Source organism: Protobothrops mucrosquamatus, unplaced genomic scaffold, assembly GCF_001527695.2.
Source record: "Protobothrops mucrosquamatus isolate PMUCROS unplaced genomic scaffold, P.Mucros_1.0 scaffold851, whole genome shotgun sequence".
Classification (NCBI taxonomy): domain Eukaryota; kingdom Metazoa; phylum Chordata; class Lepidosauria; order Squamata; family Viperidae; genus Protobothrops; species Protobothrops mucrosquamatus.
In genome coordinates, this window is record NW_015387106.1 from 719,289 (window position 1) to 735,256 (window position 15,968).

At 43.6% G+C, this 15,968-nt stretch overlaps 1 protein-coding gene across 1 annotated transcript in view; it reads left to right on the plus strand.

The window, feature by feature from the left end:
• COL16A1 (collagen type XVI alpha 1 chain) overlaps nucleotides 1–15,968 on the plus strand; it is a 203,642-nt gene that overhangs the window by 143,162 nt on the left and 44,512 nt on the right. The window contains exons 34-41 of the mRNA XM_029284696.1: nucleotides 2,302–2,370; nucleotides 3,358–3,367; nucleotides 8,860–8,882; nucleotides 9,613–9,666; nucleotides 12,101–12,127; nucleotides 12,350–12,412; nucleotides 12,596–12,649; nucleotides 12,782–12,835. Of these exons, the coding sequence (XP_029140529.1) occupies nucleotides 2,302–2,370; nucleotides 3,358–3,367; nucleotides 8,860–8,882; nucleotides 9,613–9,666; nucleotides 12,101–12,127; nucleotides 12,350–12,412; nucleotides 12,596–12,649; nucleotides 12,782–12,835 (354 nt within the window). The remainder of the gene's footprint in view (nucleotides 1–2,301; nucleotides 2,371–3,357; nucleotides 3,368–8,859; nucleotides 8,883–9,612; nucleotides 9,667–12,100; nucleotides 12,128–12,349; nucleotides 12,413–12,595; nucleotides 12,650–12,781; nucleotides 12,836–15,968) is intronic.

Sequence of the window (15,968 nt, forward strand, 5' to 3'; positions counted from 1 at the left end):
GGGGCAATGTGCTGACTCTGTAAACCGCTTAGAGAGGGCTGTATAGCACTGTGAAGCAGTATATAAGTCTAAGTGCTATTGCTATTGCTATCTAGGAACTTCCATTTGAGTGCTTAATCCGGCTTTGTGTTCTCATTCCCGTCTATATATTCTTGTGAAATGTATCTGAGAAGCAGTTAGTGTCAGGTGCAAGGAATCAGAATAACACCATGAGCCGATAGAGAAATTTCCACCACATCAATTTCCCTTTAGCTCTCAGAGTAGAGAGAGAGAAATGTTATATTCTGACATGCCCCCATGTATGAGGTTTAATATGACTTCCATCTATTCTCTATGGGGGTGGGGGGGTCTTCTATTTTTATCCAGTATATTTTCTTTGTGGCATTTTTAATTAGATTGACCACATGAACCACTGCATTACTGACTTTATCCTTACTGGCAATAGTCAGGCGTGTGTAATCAGATGTTATTTTATACGGTTCAAACCCTCTTCTGGGCATTGAACTCTCATGCACTATCAAACTTTAGAGTAGTACAATAAAGCACACTAGCTTTAGGAGTTATACAAGTTCTGGTGCAGGAAGAAATGTATATGAGATGAGATGAATGGTCACTTCAGCTCTCAGAAAGAGAACCCCATGCTATGTCCATGCTGAATGCAAGAGGGAGGTGCTGTTTCCCAGGGATCTAAAAGACAAATTAGCCTTGAATCCTTGGTTTGCAGACAGAGGCCCAGAAGGTACCCTTCCTATAATCTTCACAAGACTGAAAGTTATGCAGAAGTGTGCTTCATTCTGGCAAGATTCTGTTTATGGGCAAACAGCAATAAAGAAGCTACTCTGAGCAATTAATCATGTTGTTTTTGATTCCATGCACCTCACAGTCAAGCCCCCACATACATAAAATAACAGATCTGGCTACCCATGTCTGATGAGGCCAGTGGTGGGATTCAAATATGTGAACAACCGGTTGTCTGTGTGGATGCCGCTTCCGGAAGTCCATTCTGGGCCTGAGCAACAAATAATTAGCTACCGGTTCTGCCGAAGTGGTGTGAACTGGCTGAATCCCACCACTGGATGATGCCCAATAAGGATAATACTAGTAGCATGGTGCTTTCTGGTGTTCTACATACAGTAACCATACAATTGAAAGTTTGTCATTCAGGTGTTGTTGGAATCCACCGCATAGCCTAGCATGGCCAGTGGCCAGCTCAGGGCTAATAAAAGTTGTAATAGATGGCTACAGGTTGCCCATACTTCTTTCACTGAGACATGTTTGGTATCATTTCAGTGCAAAACTCTTTTCTTCCCCTAGTTTTTTCATGCCTCAGGTTTTTTGTGGGTTTTTTTTGGTCTCTCTGATGACAGAATGTAATAATACTGCAGTGCACGATTACATCTTTTGTTTTCTGGTCACTGAATTTAAAATTGTTTTACTTCATGTTGAGAACCCTCCTGAGAGATTGGCTGCCGTGCTGCTAATAAAATCTAAATAAGAATCAATATGGAAGCTATGAGCTTCCCTGATTAATTATTTCTTCTCCATTCCCCATATTTGTTACCATAAATAAGGGTCTCAAATTAGCTGCAGGTTTGTGAATATTCTGGGTAGAAAAGAGAGCCCTAACTGCACAGAATACGCCTACCAACTAGAATGAGGGTGCACACTGATTCAAACCGCGTTTAATATTTTAAAATGGGAGGGGGGGGACATTGCACCATTTCAGATGATACCAGAGATGCCTCATTTTGGGAAGCAGAGATAAACAGTTGTGAAAGAGAAAAGATGAGCGTCATACGCACCTATTCATTTGTAGTAGGAAACCAATGAACAAAGCCAAGTTGGAGGCTTTAGTGTTCGGATTCGATTGAGCATGTCTGGTAGAGTCAACTTACAACCGCAGTTATGACCAGAATTTCTGTTGCTAAGCAAGGCAGCTGTTAAATGAATCACACCCAATTTTACACATTTTTGCCAGAGTCGTTAAAGTGAAACCCTGCAGTTGTTAAATGACTCATCTAGTCATGAAGTGAATACGGCTTCCCCCGTTTTCGGAAGCTAGCTGGGAAGGTCGCAAATAGAGATCACATGACTGCAGGGCACTGTGACCATCATAAATACATACCAAATTTGCCAACTGCCCAAATTTTGATTACTTGAATGTAGGGGCCGAGGCAACAGCTGCATGTGTGAGGACTGGTTGTAAGTCCCTGTTTTCAGTGCCATTATAACTTCAAACAGTTGCTAAACAAATGGTTGTAAGTCAAGGACTACCTGCAATGTTTTTTTTCTCCAATATAGGGCTCGCTAGGTGTTAAAGGTGCCATTGGTCCCCCTGGGCTTCCAGGTCCATCCATTCCTGGCCCACAGGTAAGTATCAAGAATCTTTCTCTCTCCCTCGCTTTTGTCTTAAACCCTGGACATTTTAAGCTGGCCACTGTCCAGCCTTGTCCACTTTCTCTAGTTGTAGGGACTCCGGCTGGAATCTTCCAGTTCTTTTCCTGGGCTCTGTGTTTAACAGAGCCTAAGCATGTACAGTAAGTAGGAACAAGCTAGCAAGCTGATGGTGTGTATGTAAAGAGGGGTGATGAGTACAACAGCCAAGGTTTCCGTGCTGGAAATTTGACATCTGTGAACTGCAGAGGAGGAAAGAAAAGGCTGTCTCCTTCCATCAGAAGCTGGGTGAATGGTTATAATGGTATGTGAGAATGGCCCTGGCAGACGAATGGAAGAAATGCAGACAAGAGAGGGAGGAGCCCACAGCCATTCAATGTCAAAGGAAGAAATTTAGGAAGACCCACCCAATCAATTAACCAGTTCAAAATGAGGGCAGACTTGCAAGATTCTGTTAATGCAGACTTATAATTGCCAGTGGCCTTCCGGGTACGCTTTAAGGTGTTAGTTACCACCTTTAAAGCGCTCCATGGCATAGGACCTGGATACCTCCGAGACCGCCTTCTGCCACAGATTCCCTCCCACAGACCGGTACGCTCCCACAGAGCGGGCCTCCTCAGGGTGCCGTCGGCCAAGCAATGTCGGCTGGCGACCCCCAGGGGGAGGGCCTNTTCCTGGAGTGGTAGAACAGACTCACAGAAAAATGAGTGGCTATCGTTAAGTAGCTACTATGAGGTCCGGACCAATTTTAGGGCAAATAAATAAAGCTTGTGGTGCTCATCCCCTGCTGCCCTAAGCTTTATTTATTTGCCCTAAAATAGGATGGGTTAAAACATTGGTTCTGATTCCTCGGAGGAAGGAAGAGGAGAAAAAACATTAAGCTACTTCTTCTCAAGAGTTGTGGATTGAAAGTTTTTCGCTAAGAGTCGTCTTTCCACTAACATAACTTTTGCAACTTTTTAGGGGGAACCAGGTACCTCTGGCATAGGAATCCAAGGGCCAGAAGTGAGTAACTCCCTTTTCGATATGTTGTGGGGCTTGCTTCAACCATGCATCACCATTAGTATCAACCCCAAATGTTTATCTATGCTTTTTTGCAGGGAGAACCTGGGCAGAAAGGTGTACCAGGAAATCCAGTAAGTATCAACCCCCTGGGCACCTTGCTACCCTGTTTGACCACACAGGGGTCATCTTTTTTCAAGAGTCTCAACCCATCCAACCAGATCTAGCAGAAGGGGCCTTATTCTGGAACCGTGAACTGAGATGCGTTATAGTTCTGATCCAGGTAGCATAAACTCCACGGAAATGGTTTTAAACAAATATTTATTGTCCAGGAATTCTAAGCAGAGACTTACTGTGCAGTAGATACATCCGGTCATACTCATATCTGTCCATTCTCGTAGGTAAAAAGGAATAATTCCCCATCTCAGTTAGGCATGCTTACGGATGCCAATCACTGCGTGCATGATGCTTAATTAAACAAAGGCTTTTACAACCCTGGCACTTAGCCAGGACATCCTGTAATAAACTTTGAAGCCTCTCCCACTGACTAGATAAGATATAGGACTGACTAGACTACATTTCCCAGAGGCCATCACTTAAGGAGACAGCGTTTGACCCTTTAAATGCTAAATGCTCTAACACAGTTCTTAATTCCTAAGCTAAATATATGCTCTGGCCAGAGTTACATACTGGTCCAGCACAGGCATGCTGCAGATCTCATCAGCCAAAGATTGTCAGCTGACAGGGGCTAGAAGAGAAGCTTTTTCTGAAGTGGCCCCAACCCTGTTAGCCTTTCATAACAAGCTCTCTTCAGAGATTAGAATGGCCCCAACCCTGTTAGCCTTTCATAAGACCCTAAAAACGTAGTCATGCTCCTGAGACTAGGATGCTGAACACATTAAGGCTCCCTTTTCCTGGCTATATGGTTCATTGGTCAAGTATCTCAGCTGCTATGTATATTTATTTTGGACGTGTCTACTGTTTTTATTGCTTTAAAATATTTTTTAATATTTTGATTGTTATATAATTTTTGAATTATGAGCCACCCAGAGTGATGGACCAAGATGGGCAACTGTAGAAATTGAATGAACGAATGAATTAATGAATGAACGAACAATGAATGAATGAATGAATGAATGAATGAATGAATGAATGAATGAAAGCCATCTCTCACTGCATACCAGACACTTGATGCACAGGAGAGCTGACCCCAATTATTTGGGCAATTTTAGGGCAAAAAAATAAAGCTCGTGGAATAAGTTGGGGTAGGGTGGTGATCAGAGACTCTCGATAGGATAGTGTCATCTAGGAGTCCATGATTTTATTCCATGATGGTTTTGCAGACTCTTGGGAATCCATATGGATTTGGAGGCATGCAAATAATAAAATAAAAACTGGCACTAACCTGGAAATTACAGCACTGTTGCTTTTGCTCTGCAGTAATTGCTGTCCCCCCCCCCCCCGTTTTCTTTTTTCTGACCTTCAGGGGCCTCCAGGACCTCGCGGTCCAGTAGGAAATGCTGGAATAAAAGGTGCAAAGGTGAGCATCTACATGTGGAAATGTGTAATTTCCTATGGTTGAAGAATTAGTTAGAAAGAGCCGTGGTGGTCCAGTGCTTAGAATGTAGTATTGCAGGGATCCCTGCTCACTGCCAAAAGTTTGAGCCTGATTGGCTGAAGGTTGACTCAGCCTTCCATCCTTCCGAGGTCAGTGAAATGAGGACCCATATAATAATAATAATGATAATAATAATGATAATAGTAATAATAATAATAATAATAATAAAGTTGGAACGGACCTTGGAGGTCATCTAGTCCAACCCCCTGCTCAGGCAGGAAACCCTATACCATTTCGGACAAATGGCTGTCCAGTCTCTTCTTAAAAACTTCCAGTGTTGGAGCATTCGCCGCTTCTGGAGGCAGGTTGTTCCACTGGTTAATTGTTCTAACTGTCAGGAAGTTTCTCCTTAGTTCTAGGTTGCTTCTCTCCTTGACTAGTTTTCATCTGTTGCTTCTTGTCTTGACTTCAGGCACTTTGGAGAATAGCTTGACTCCCTCTTCTTTGGGGCAACCCCTCAGATACTGGAAGACTGCTATCATGTCCCCCCTCGTCCTTCTCTTCATTAAACTAGACATACCCAATTCCAGCAACCGTTCCTTATATGTTTTAGCCTCCAGTCCCCTGATCATCTTTGTTGCTCTTCTCTGTACTCTTTCTAGAGTCTCAACATCTTTTTTGCATTGTGGTGACCAAAACTGGATGCAGCATTCCAAGTGTGGAATATNNNGGGGCAATGTGCTGACTCTGTAAACCGCTTAGAGAGGGCTGTATAGCACTGTGAAGCAGTATATAAGTCTAAGTGCTATTGCTATTGCTATCTAGGAACTTCCATTTGAGTGCTTAATCCGGCTTTGTGTTCTCATTCCCGTCTATATATTCTTGTGAAATGTATCTGAGAAGCAGTTAGTGTCAGGTGCAAGGAATCACAATAACACCATGAGCCGATAGAGAAATTTCCACCACATCAATTTCCCTTTAGCTCTCAGAGTAGAGAGAGAGAAATGTTATATTCTGACATGCCCCCATGTATGAGGTTTAATATGACTTCCATCTATTCTCTATGGGGGTGGGGGGTGTCTTCTATTTTTATCCAGTATGTTTTCTTTGTGGCATTTTTAATTAGATTGACCACATGAACCACTGCATTACTGACTTTATCCTTACTGGCAATAGTCAGGCGTGTGTAATCAGATGTTATTTTATACGGTTCAAACCCTCTTCTGGGCATTGAACTCTAATGCACTATCAAACTTTAGAGTAGTACAATAAAGCACACTAGCTTTAGGAGTTATACAAGTTCTGGTGCAGGAAGAAATGTATATGAGATGAGATGAATGGTCACTTCAGCTCTCAGAAAGAGAACCCCATGCCAGGGCTTTTCAACCTTTTCACCCATTGTACCACTTTTAGGATATGGCAATATCCGAGTACCACCAGGCGCCTAGAAAGATGTCAAAAACTTGATGATAAAAAAAAGGAACAAAGTGATGAAGTACAGGTAGTCCTCGACTTACAACAGTTCGCTTAGTGACTGTTCAAAGTTACAATAGCACTGAAAAAAGTGCCCCCCAAGCCACAGCCGAGCAAGACACCTGCCTGCCCGCCCGGCGGCGCTCTTCCTCCTGTCCGAGGTTTTCATTTTTGTGAGCATTTCTGTTGAGGATTGGCAGCAGAGGTGGGGTGGCGGGGTGTTTGGTTTTTATTCCCCCCGTCTGCTGGGTGGTTGCAGCAGGTTTTGGTCACTTGACATGACCCTGGGACACTGTGACCGTCATAAATATGAATCAGTTGCCAAGCATCTGAATGTAAATCACAAGACCCTGGAGATGCTGCAACATTCCAGCTGATCGCTTCTTCTGGGCTCAGCAGAAGCGCCAGGATCAGTGCTGCTTCCCAGCTGATTGGTGCTTCTTCAGGGCTCAGCAGAAGCACCAGGATCAGTGCCGAGCTCCAGCTGGAGCCTGGCGCTGATCCTGGCGCTTCCACTGAGCCCTGACAGCCCTGCAGCTCCAGCCATCTCTCGCTCAGGCTTGTGCGGTGCTGCCACCGGTTCAGCTCATTCCCCTCCCCCGCTACCATTTTTCTAGGATGGTCACGTACCACCTGCCAGGTGCCCATGGACCACAGGTGGTACCCGTACCACTGGTTGAAAAGCCCTGCCCCATGCTATGTCGATGCTGAATCTGGGGCTGAATGCAGGAAGGAGGTGCTGTTTCCCAGGGGGCTAAAAGACAAATTAGCCTTGAATCCTTGGTTTGCAGACAGAAGCCCAGAAGGGACCCTTCCTATAATCTTCACAAGACTGAAAGTTATGCAGAAGTGTGCTTCATTCTGGCAAGATTCCGTTTATGGGCAAACAGCAATAAAGAAGCTACTCTGAGCAATTAATCATGTTGTTTTTGATTCCATGCACCTCACAGTCAAGCCCCCACATACATAAAATAACAGATCTGGCTACCCATGTCTGATGAGGCCAGTGGTGGGATTCAAATATGTGAACAACCGGTTGTCTGTGTGGATGCCGCTTCCGGAAGTCCATTCTGGGCCTGAGCAATAAATAATTAGCTACTGGTTCTGCCGAAGTGGTGTGAACTGGCTGAATCCCACCACTGGATGATGCCCAATAAGGATAATACTAGTAGCATGGTGCTTTCTGGTGTTCTACATACAGTAACCATACAATTGAAAGTTTGTCATTCAGGTGTTGTTGGAATCCACCGCATAGCCTAGCATGGCCAGTGGCCAGCTCAGGGCTAATAAAAGTTGTAATAGATGGCTACAGGTTGCCCATACTTCTTTCACTGAGACATGTTTGGTATCATTTCAGTGCAAAACTCTTTTCTTCCCCTAGTTTTTTCATGCCTCAGGTTTTTTGTGGGGTTTTTTTGGTCTCTCTGATGACAGAATGTAATAATACTGCAGTGCACGATTACATCTTTTGTTTTCTGGTCACTGAATTTAAAATTGTTTTACTTCATGTTGAGAACCCTCCTGAGAGATTGGCTGCCGTGCTGCTAATAAAATCTAAATAAGAATCAATATGGAAGCTATGAGCTTCCCTGATTAATTATTTCTTCTCCATTCCCCATATTTGTTACCATAAATAAGGGTCTCAAATTAGCTGCAGGTTTGTGAATATTCTGGGTAGAAAAGAGAGCCCTAACTGCACAGAATACGCCTACCAACTAGAATGAGGATGCACACTGATTCAAACCGCGTTTAATATTTTAAAATGGGAGGGGGGGACATTGCACCATTTCAGATGATACCAGAGATGCCTCATTTTGGGAAGCAGAGATAAACAGTTGTGAAAGAGAAAAGATGAGCGTCATACGCACCTATTCATTTGTAGTAGGAAACCAATGAACAAAGCCAAGTTGGAGGCTTTAGTGTTCGGATTCGATTGAGCATGTCTGGAATCTGGGCATAACACAGGTAGAGTCAACTTACAACCGCAGTTATGACCAGAATTTCTGTTGCTAAGCAAGGCAGCTGTTAAATGAATCACACCCAATTTTACACATTTTTGCCAGAGTCGTTAAAGTGAAACCCTGCAGTTGTTAAATGACTCATCTAGTCATGAAGTGAATAAGGCTTCCCCCGTTTTCGGAAGCTAGCTGGGAAGGTCGCAAATAGAGATCACATGACTGCAGGGCACTGTGACCATCATAAATACATACCAAATTTGCCAACTGCCCAAATTTTGATTACTTGAATGTAGGGGCTGAGGCAACAGCTGCATGTGTGAGGACTGGTTGTAAGTCCCTGTTTTCAGTGCCATTATAACTTCAAACAGTTGCTAAACAAATGGTTGTAAGTCAAGGACTACCTGTAATGTTTTTTTTCTCCAATATAGGGCTCGCTAGGTGTTAAAGGTGCCATTGGTCCCCCTGGGCTTCCAGGTCCATCCATTCCTGGCCCACAGGTAAGTATCAAGAATCTTTCTCTCTCCCTCACTTTTGTCTTAAACCCTGGACATTTTAAGCTGGCCACTGTCCAGCCTTGTCCGGGACTCCGGCTGGAATCTTCCAGTTCTTTTCCTGGGCTCTGTGTTTATCAGAGCCTAAGCATGTACAGTAAGTAGGAACAAGCTAGCAAGCTGATGGTGTGTATGTAAAGAGGGGTGATGAGTACGACAGCCAAGGTTTCCGTGCTGGAAATTTGACATCTGTGAACTGCAGAGGAGGAAAGAAAAGGCTGTCTCCTTCCATCAGAAGCTGGGTGAATGGTTATAATGGTATGTGAGAATGGCCCTGGCAGACGAATGGAAGAAATGCAGACAAGAGAGGGAGGAGCCCACAGCCATTCAATGTCAAAGGAAGAAATTTAGGAAGACCCACCCAATCAATTAACCAGTTCAAAATGAGGGCAGACTTGCAAGATTCTGTTAATGCAGACTTATAATAAAGTAGAATTAACTTACCTGGTCGTGTTTTCTGTCTGGCTTACCCAAGAGGGCTGACTATGGTAGAGTTTAAAAGGATCAGTTGTTCAAGGGGGGGAGACAAATGAAAAAAACTAAGAGGTGGTCTCGGGCTCTTGGCTCCCTTTCCTCCTGGTATCCCACGTGGAGAATTGGCTGAGAGTGGTCAAAATGATGCTTCTGGAGCTACTTCTCCAACAGTGTCTTATCCCCTTGCTATATTTCTTTTCAGGGTCCAGAAGGCCAACAAGGCCTGCCCGGAGTTCCTGGTTCCAATGGTTTAATGGTAGGTAAGCTGCAACTTGAGTTCCTTTGCGGGAAGATTTGTTACAAAACTTCCAAGATCTCTTCTAGTCGTCCTCCTGCACACCCTCTTGAATTACCCACAAACATCTCAAATTGCAAAGCTCTAGCAAGAGATAATCCTACTCCAAAACCCTGTTGGATTTCAGAATGGCTTCAGAAAACACTTTTTCTTTGGAAGTGGTTGGCCTACTTGGAAAGCTTGAAGCCACTAAAGCACCATCTTTCTAACCCTTGCCAAACTCTGCAGTTCTTTGGAACGAGCTCCGAAACAAAAGTACAGTGTTTCTTAAAAAGCAAACAAAGAATCGGTTTCCTGGAACGACACCAATTTCAGCCTTGACACAACCCAGGTGTGAATAGTGGTGCAAACTAGAGTGATCAGCTTTTTCCAGGCCATGAGGCACATGATCTGAGTTTTGAATAGAGAGCCCAGGTCTATGATTCAAAAATTAGCAAGGCCAAAAAGAGGGGAGCTGGACCAATTTAATTTTACACGAATGGAAATCAAATCCCATTGGATTAATTTAGTGCAGGGAGTTTTCCTCCACTTAATTTTCTCCTTGTGCCTCATACAAAGATTGCAGCTTTCTAGCAACGTTTAAAGGGACTGTAGAGACCCCACCCCATGCTTTGGGGATCTGGGTAGGGCACTTGGATTGCACAATCTTTGGTTTGCACTGCAAAATAAGTCTGACATAACCATGGTTAAACTAGCCAGGTGTCAGAGAGAAAATCAAGTGAAATGCAACGTGCCTCCTCATTTGCTAAGCTCAGGCAATTGTTCACGGTGATTGGGAAAGTGCAGCTCAAATGTTCACTGCTGTTCTAATAGCAAGCTGTGTTTCAAAGGCCAGCATACAACACTGGAAAAACAAATTGGATTTGGGCCTTTTTTATTATTTAATAACTTCAGAATGCGATCAGCCACTGAGATAAAGAGTTATTAATTATACATTCTCTCTCACAAGGGGAGACTTTTGACTCTTCCAATCCAAAAACCATTATGCAGGGTCTTCAGAGACCTGTTCTTTGCTTATTAAGTAATTCCAATTGATTTTTGCATGTATCTCGCCTGTTTTTTTTAATGCAGCAATGCTGTTCAGGGGCTGGGTGGAATGTGGATCTGGAGGCACGTCTCTGCTGAAGCCAAGCTAGAGATGGGATTTTCTTTGCTTCTCTGAACTGCAAATGAAAAACTGTAACCTGGCAAGTGTGTCTGCTTGGTGCATCACACTTTTTTAAAAAAAAAAAAATAGGCAGAATGGGATTGTACTGTCATGACTTGCCATACTAATTTTCTGACCACACCTTCAGATGCCCTTGTAACCTCCTGAGATGATGATAATCCAGCTCAAGATGACTTTCCCACCAGCATGACCTTCTCTATGGATAAAGAGAAGGAAAAAGGACAGGAGAAAGCTAACTACATTAAATTGTGTACACATGATATCTCTATACCGGTGGTTTTCAAACTTGGCAACTGTAAGATATGTGGACTTCAACTCCCAGAATTCCCCAGGCTGGCTGAAGAATTCTGGGAGTTAAAGTCCACATATCTTTTAAGTTGCCCCGATTGAGAAACATGGATTGAGAAAGGGCTGAGAGCTCTCTTTGGTGATTTTAGAAAGCAATTTTCTTCTGATGGATGGGTTAGCTCCTTGATTTGACCCAGGAATCAAATCCACGTTTAGATCTGAGAATACAAGTAAGGAAATCAACAGAACAGGAGGGAAAGCCTGCATTTCAAACTAATTGGAGAATGTGATTTATGACCGTAAATTAGAGGAGGGAATTGTGCTTTGATACTATGTGTTCAGGGGAGGAGAATCCAGATTTTGGCCTCGACTATGTACGTGCCGATGCTATGCTACTCGAATAAAGATTCTTTAAGGTAAACAATGCCTCGAAGTTCTTTGAAGAGTTTCATCAGTCGGAGCCATGACACTTTTCTTCAATCACCTAAGAGAGACAGCTGAAAGAGAGGCATCTTCTTGTCAGGAACTTCTAGCTACCTACTTGCACAGGCTTTTTCAACTGAGACGCAGAGCAAGGAGTCATCCAGGGCCCCCGTTTCCCTATTCCTGATGTAGAGGTTCCTCAGCTTCATTGCCAGTAACTCCAAAGAGTTTGAGAATCAGAGTAGACCTAATCACCTGACTGAACTTGAAATCTGCCCCAGTGAATGTTAAATTAATACATTAGGGGCAGAGTGGAGAGTGGGCCTTAGAGAAGGACTAGAAAAGGGGATACGTCTGAAATATGCTGGTCGAGAGACTGAGTCAAGGCAACTTTCCAAGATTTCAGGGTTGGTTCCGAGTCTCATCTGGTAATGATCTAAGTGACCTTTTTAATATCAACACCACGATGAACCCATGGTTGATTTTGCTTTCTTTCCTTTTCCTTTTTTTGTCTAGGGTGAAAGAGGTACCAAAGGCGAGAAGGTGGGTCAGCCTACTCATCATATTACACCTTCAGTTTGGGGCATCTGTTTGCTTTTAACCTTAATTTTGAGGGCCTTCAATGCCATCGATGTTGTTTTATATAAACCCCTCACTTTGGTTCACGTACCAAGCCAAACCTTCATCAGCAAAGGATGACCTGTTCCCCACTCCTGTACACAATAGGTACTTGAAGACCGCATACCTGTTTTTTTATCTTCCCAGGGAGATTCTGGCGAATGCACCTGCCAGCCTGGCTCTCGCCCGGACACAGGCCATGGTCTTCCGGTAAGCGTCGCCCCACACTCCTGCTTCCCCACAGCCCTGGGGATTTGCTGCCAGGCTGGATGAGAGTTCAAGCCTCCCGTACCCCATTCTTCGCTCAACTGCTCAACGCCTTTGTTGCTCCGGAAGCTGGAACCCATGTCCTGCTTGGCCTTTGCTAAATGCTCTCCCCTTTTGGACCCGCAGGGCGCTCCGGGACTGTGGATCGGGAATCCCTGGCAGTCTCAGCCAGGTCCTCAGGTGTGTGTGTGGGTGTATGTGCATGCTTGCTCCTCCGTATGTGGCGATTTTGGCTCCTCGATCCTGGGATTGGTTCCATGCTCTCTGAAGAGCCTTTTCTATCACTTTTTTCTTTTAATTTGCGGCTCACAGGGACCTCCAGGTGCTCCAGGACCTCCAGGCCCACCAGGAGCCCCGGGAATTCAGGTAAGTGATTGGAAGAGAAGATTTGCTACTCCCTGACAGACAGGAACAAGGGTACAAATTATCATTATTATCACCACCTTTGGAACTGAGGAGGCCTTGTGGACATAGCACAACTTCAGTGGTCCACATTAAAGTCAGAAAACCATCCCTGATGCTCTTGGCTGCACAAAATCCCAGTCAGTAGCATTTAAACCAGTATTAGCTGAGTTCTAGCCCTCCAGATGTTCTTGTTCCACAACATCCTTTATTCCTGACCATCAGCTGTTTGAGCTGCACCTGATGGGAGCTAGAGGACAATCACATCTGGAGGACCACCATTTTCACCCAATAGTGCTTTGAAGAGATAGGTTACATAGGAGATTTCTCACCAAGCCCCTAGCTGCAAGATTTCAGAATCAACTTTAACCAGATTGAAGAGAAAAGGAATTTGGTTTCAGAAACATTAGCAATTGGATACTTTTATGTTTAACACCCAATTTCTTTTGCTAAATGTTCATTGGCCCAACGAGGTGGCTACCTGTTTTGCTGATAAAAGAAGACTGTGCAGACATCTGTGCTAATAATAATATTTTGCAAATGGCCAACCTATTTCTCAGGCTCTGAAAAACCCATTACAATTTTGCTGCCGTGATTTTTTTTCTACAAGACACCCTTTCATTGGAATGATTCATAATGGACAAGTGGGGTTCTCCAGCAATCGATAATGCTTGTCACCATGCCTTTGGTGGGACAAACATATTGAGAGTGCTGTTCCTTCTCAATCATTCCTGTTCAGTTCAGGAATACTGGTCTGAAAATAACTGGACAGACCAGCACTTGCCTTCACCAAGAAACAGCAGAACAATTGACTAATGGTGTGGAAGGAAAGCAATAAGTGAACAAACAACAGGTATGTTCTCATCTATAGTCCTTTGGGTTCTCCTCATCCCCATGACAGCTACAAATCTAAACTTTAGAGGGATAGTATTAAGATCACATGAAATGTAATACCACTTTATACTGCAGTATGTGGTATAGTGTACACATTTTGAATACTGCATCCAATTCTGGTCACCACGATACAAAAAAAGATGTTGAGACTCTAGAAAGAGTACAGAGAAGAGCAGCAAAGTTGATTAGGGGCCTGGTGGATAAAGCATATGATGAACAGTTGGGGGAATTGGGTATTTCTAGTCCAGGGGTAGGCAACCTTGGCTCTTTTATGACTCGTGGACTTCAACTCCCAGAATTCCTGAGCCAGCCATACTGAGGGGAAAGGGAGAGGTTTCCAAGCTGAGCCATGCTGGCTCAGGAATTCTGGGAGTTGAAATCCACGAGTCATTAAAGGGCCAAGTTTGAAAACCCCTGGTTTAAATATTTAAATATTTTTACCTCACGGTCACGTGATCAAAATTCAGGCATTTGGGCAGGGGTAGGCAACCTTGGCTCTTTTATGACTGGTGGACTTCAACTCCCAGAATTCCTGAGCCAGCTTAGCTGGCTCAGGAATTCTGGGAGTTGAAGTCCACGAGTCATAAAAGAACCAAGGTTACCTACCCCTGGTCTAGTCTAACAAAGGGATGATTGATGTGACATGATAGCAGTCTTCCGATATTTGAACAGTTGCCACAAAGAGGGAGTCCACCTATTCTTAACCCAAGGGCAGGACAAGAAGTAATGGATGGAAGGTTATCAAAGAGAGATCCAACCTAGAATTAAGGACAAATTTCCTCACAGTGAGAATAATCTAGAAGTTATGGGGTTTTTAACAAGAGATTAGACAGCCATGTGTCCCGACTGGGTATATGGTCTCCAGCTCAAGGAGAAAGTTGGACTAGAAGACCTCCAAGGTCCCTTCCAACTCTGTTATTCTGTGTCCTCCTTCCCACCGTCCTTCCAGTCACTCTGCCGTTGCAGCTCACTTCACAGTCAAAAACAATATTTTGTTCTTTCTTCGCAGCCACAGTGGACAAAATCATGATGAAACACAGAGAGGGCTGAGGAAAATCCCCCCCCTAAAAAAAAAAAGAAAGAAAAATCCAGAAAGTAGCTTTCTGACTCTCAAATAATCGTTTGTGCAAACCACACTGATTTTCCATGCAAAGTCAGGCTGCCAAGTTTTTTGCCAAGGAAATTGCTAGAAGGCTGGAAAGTACAAAATGGGAAGCTGAGGGTTGGCCAAATGCAAAGAGGCAAAGGAAAGGAGCATTTCCCTTCTCTCGTGTAACCCTGTGCAGCATCATGTTAAATGTCAGCCAGTCTTGGGGAAACAGTGAAACATAATACATCTTGTAAATGTAATATTATGTTCCCCCGGGAGATCACATGTGGCCCAGCACAGGAAATCAGGAGAGGCTTTCCTTCTGTCTGATGCCACTTTAGGTACTATCAGCAGCCAAGTATGTTGGAAAGAAAACAGAGATATATATTTTTTTAAGATCGATAGTTAGAGTCATAGACGCCAAGTGGACGATACGTATGTACAGTAGGATGGAAGATTGAAGGAATTTAGAAGATTGGAAGACTTGATGTTGCCTTCTGCAAAACCTCAGACAACCACTAGGGGAAGGCTAAGAAATAAAGCAAATGCCACCCTTTGCTGCCACCTTGTGGTCTTCTAAACTTTTGCAGACGAGCTATGAGACCCCTATCTCATTGGCTCAAAGAAATTTCCCAAGATATAAGAGAACTGTGTCAATCCATTTTCCAATAGGGGTTATAATTATCCCTTATGGATGTTTCCCAATTCCTGTCCATGGCTAAGGGCAGTCAAAACACCTTTTGCTTTAAGATGGTTCAGGTAACTCTAAACAAACATCTTTAGAGATTATATATTAAAAAGGGGAAATCTTTTCTGGATCGTGTCATGAGCTGGACAAGAAAGTTAGTGTAAGAAAGAGCAGCAGACAATCAAAAAATAAGTCTTTGCCATTTGGCACCACTGATGTATCTGATGGATGGTGTCAGTAGATATTGATCAGACTTCCAACTCAATTAAAAGAGTTCCCAAATCTGATTAATAGAAGAGAAGGTCCTATCAAACCCTAAAAAGGATTTTTTTTATTTGGACAGGCAGATTTGATTTCAGTTTTAGGGCCAAGACATTTTTCATACATTTCCAAATATTTATCCTGTATCTGAGAAAGCTGGGCAT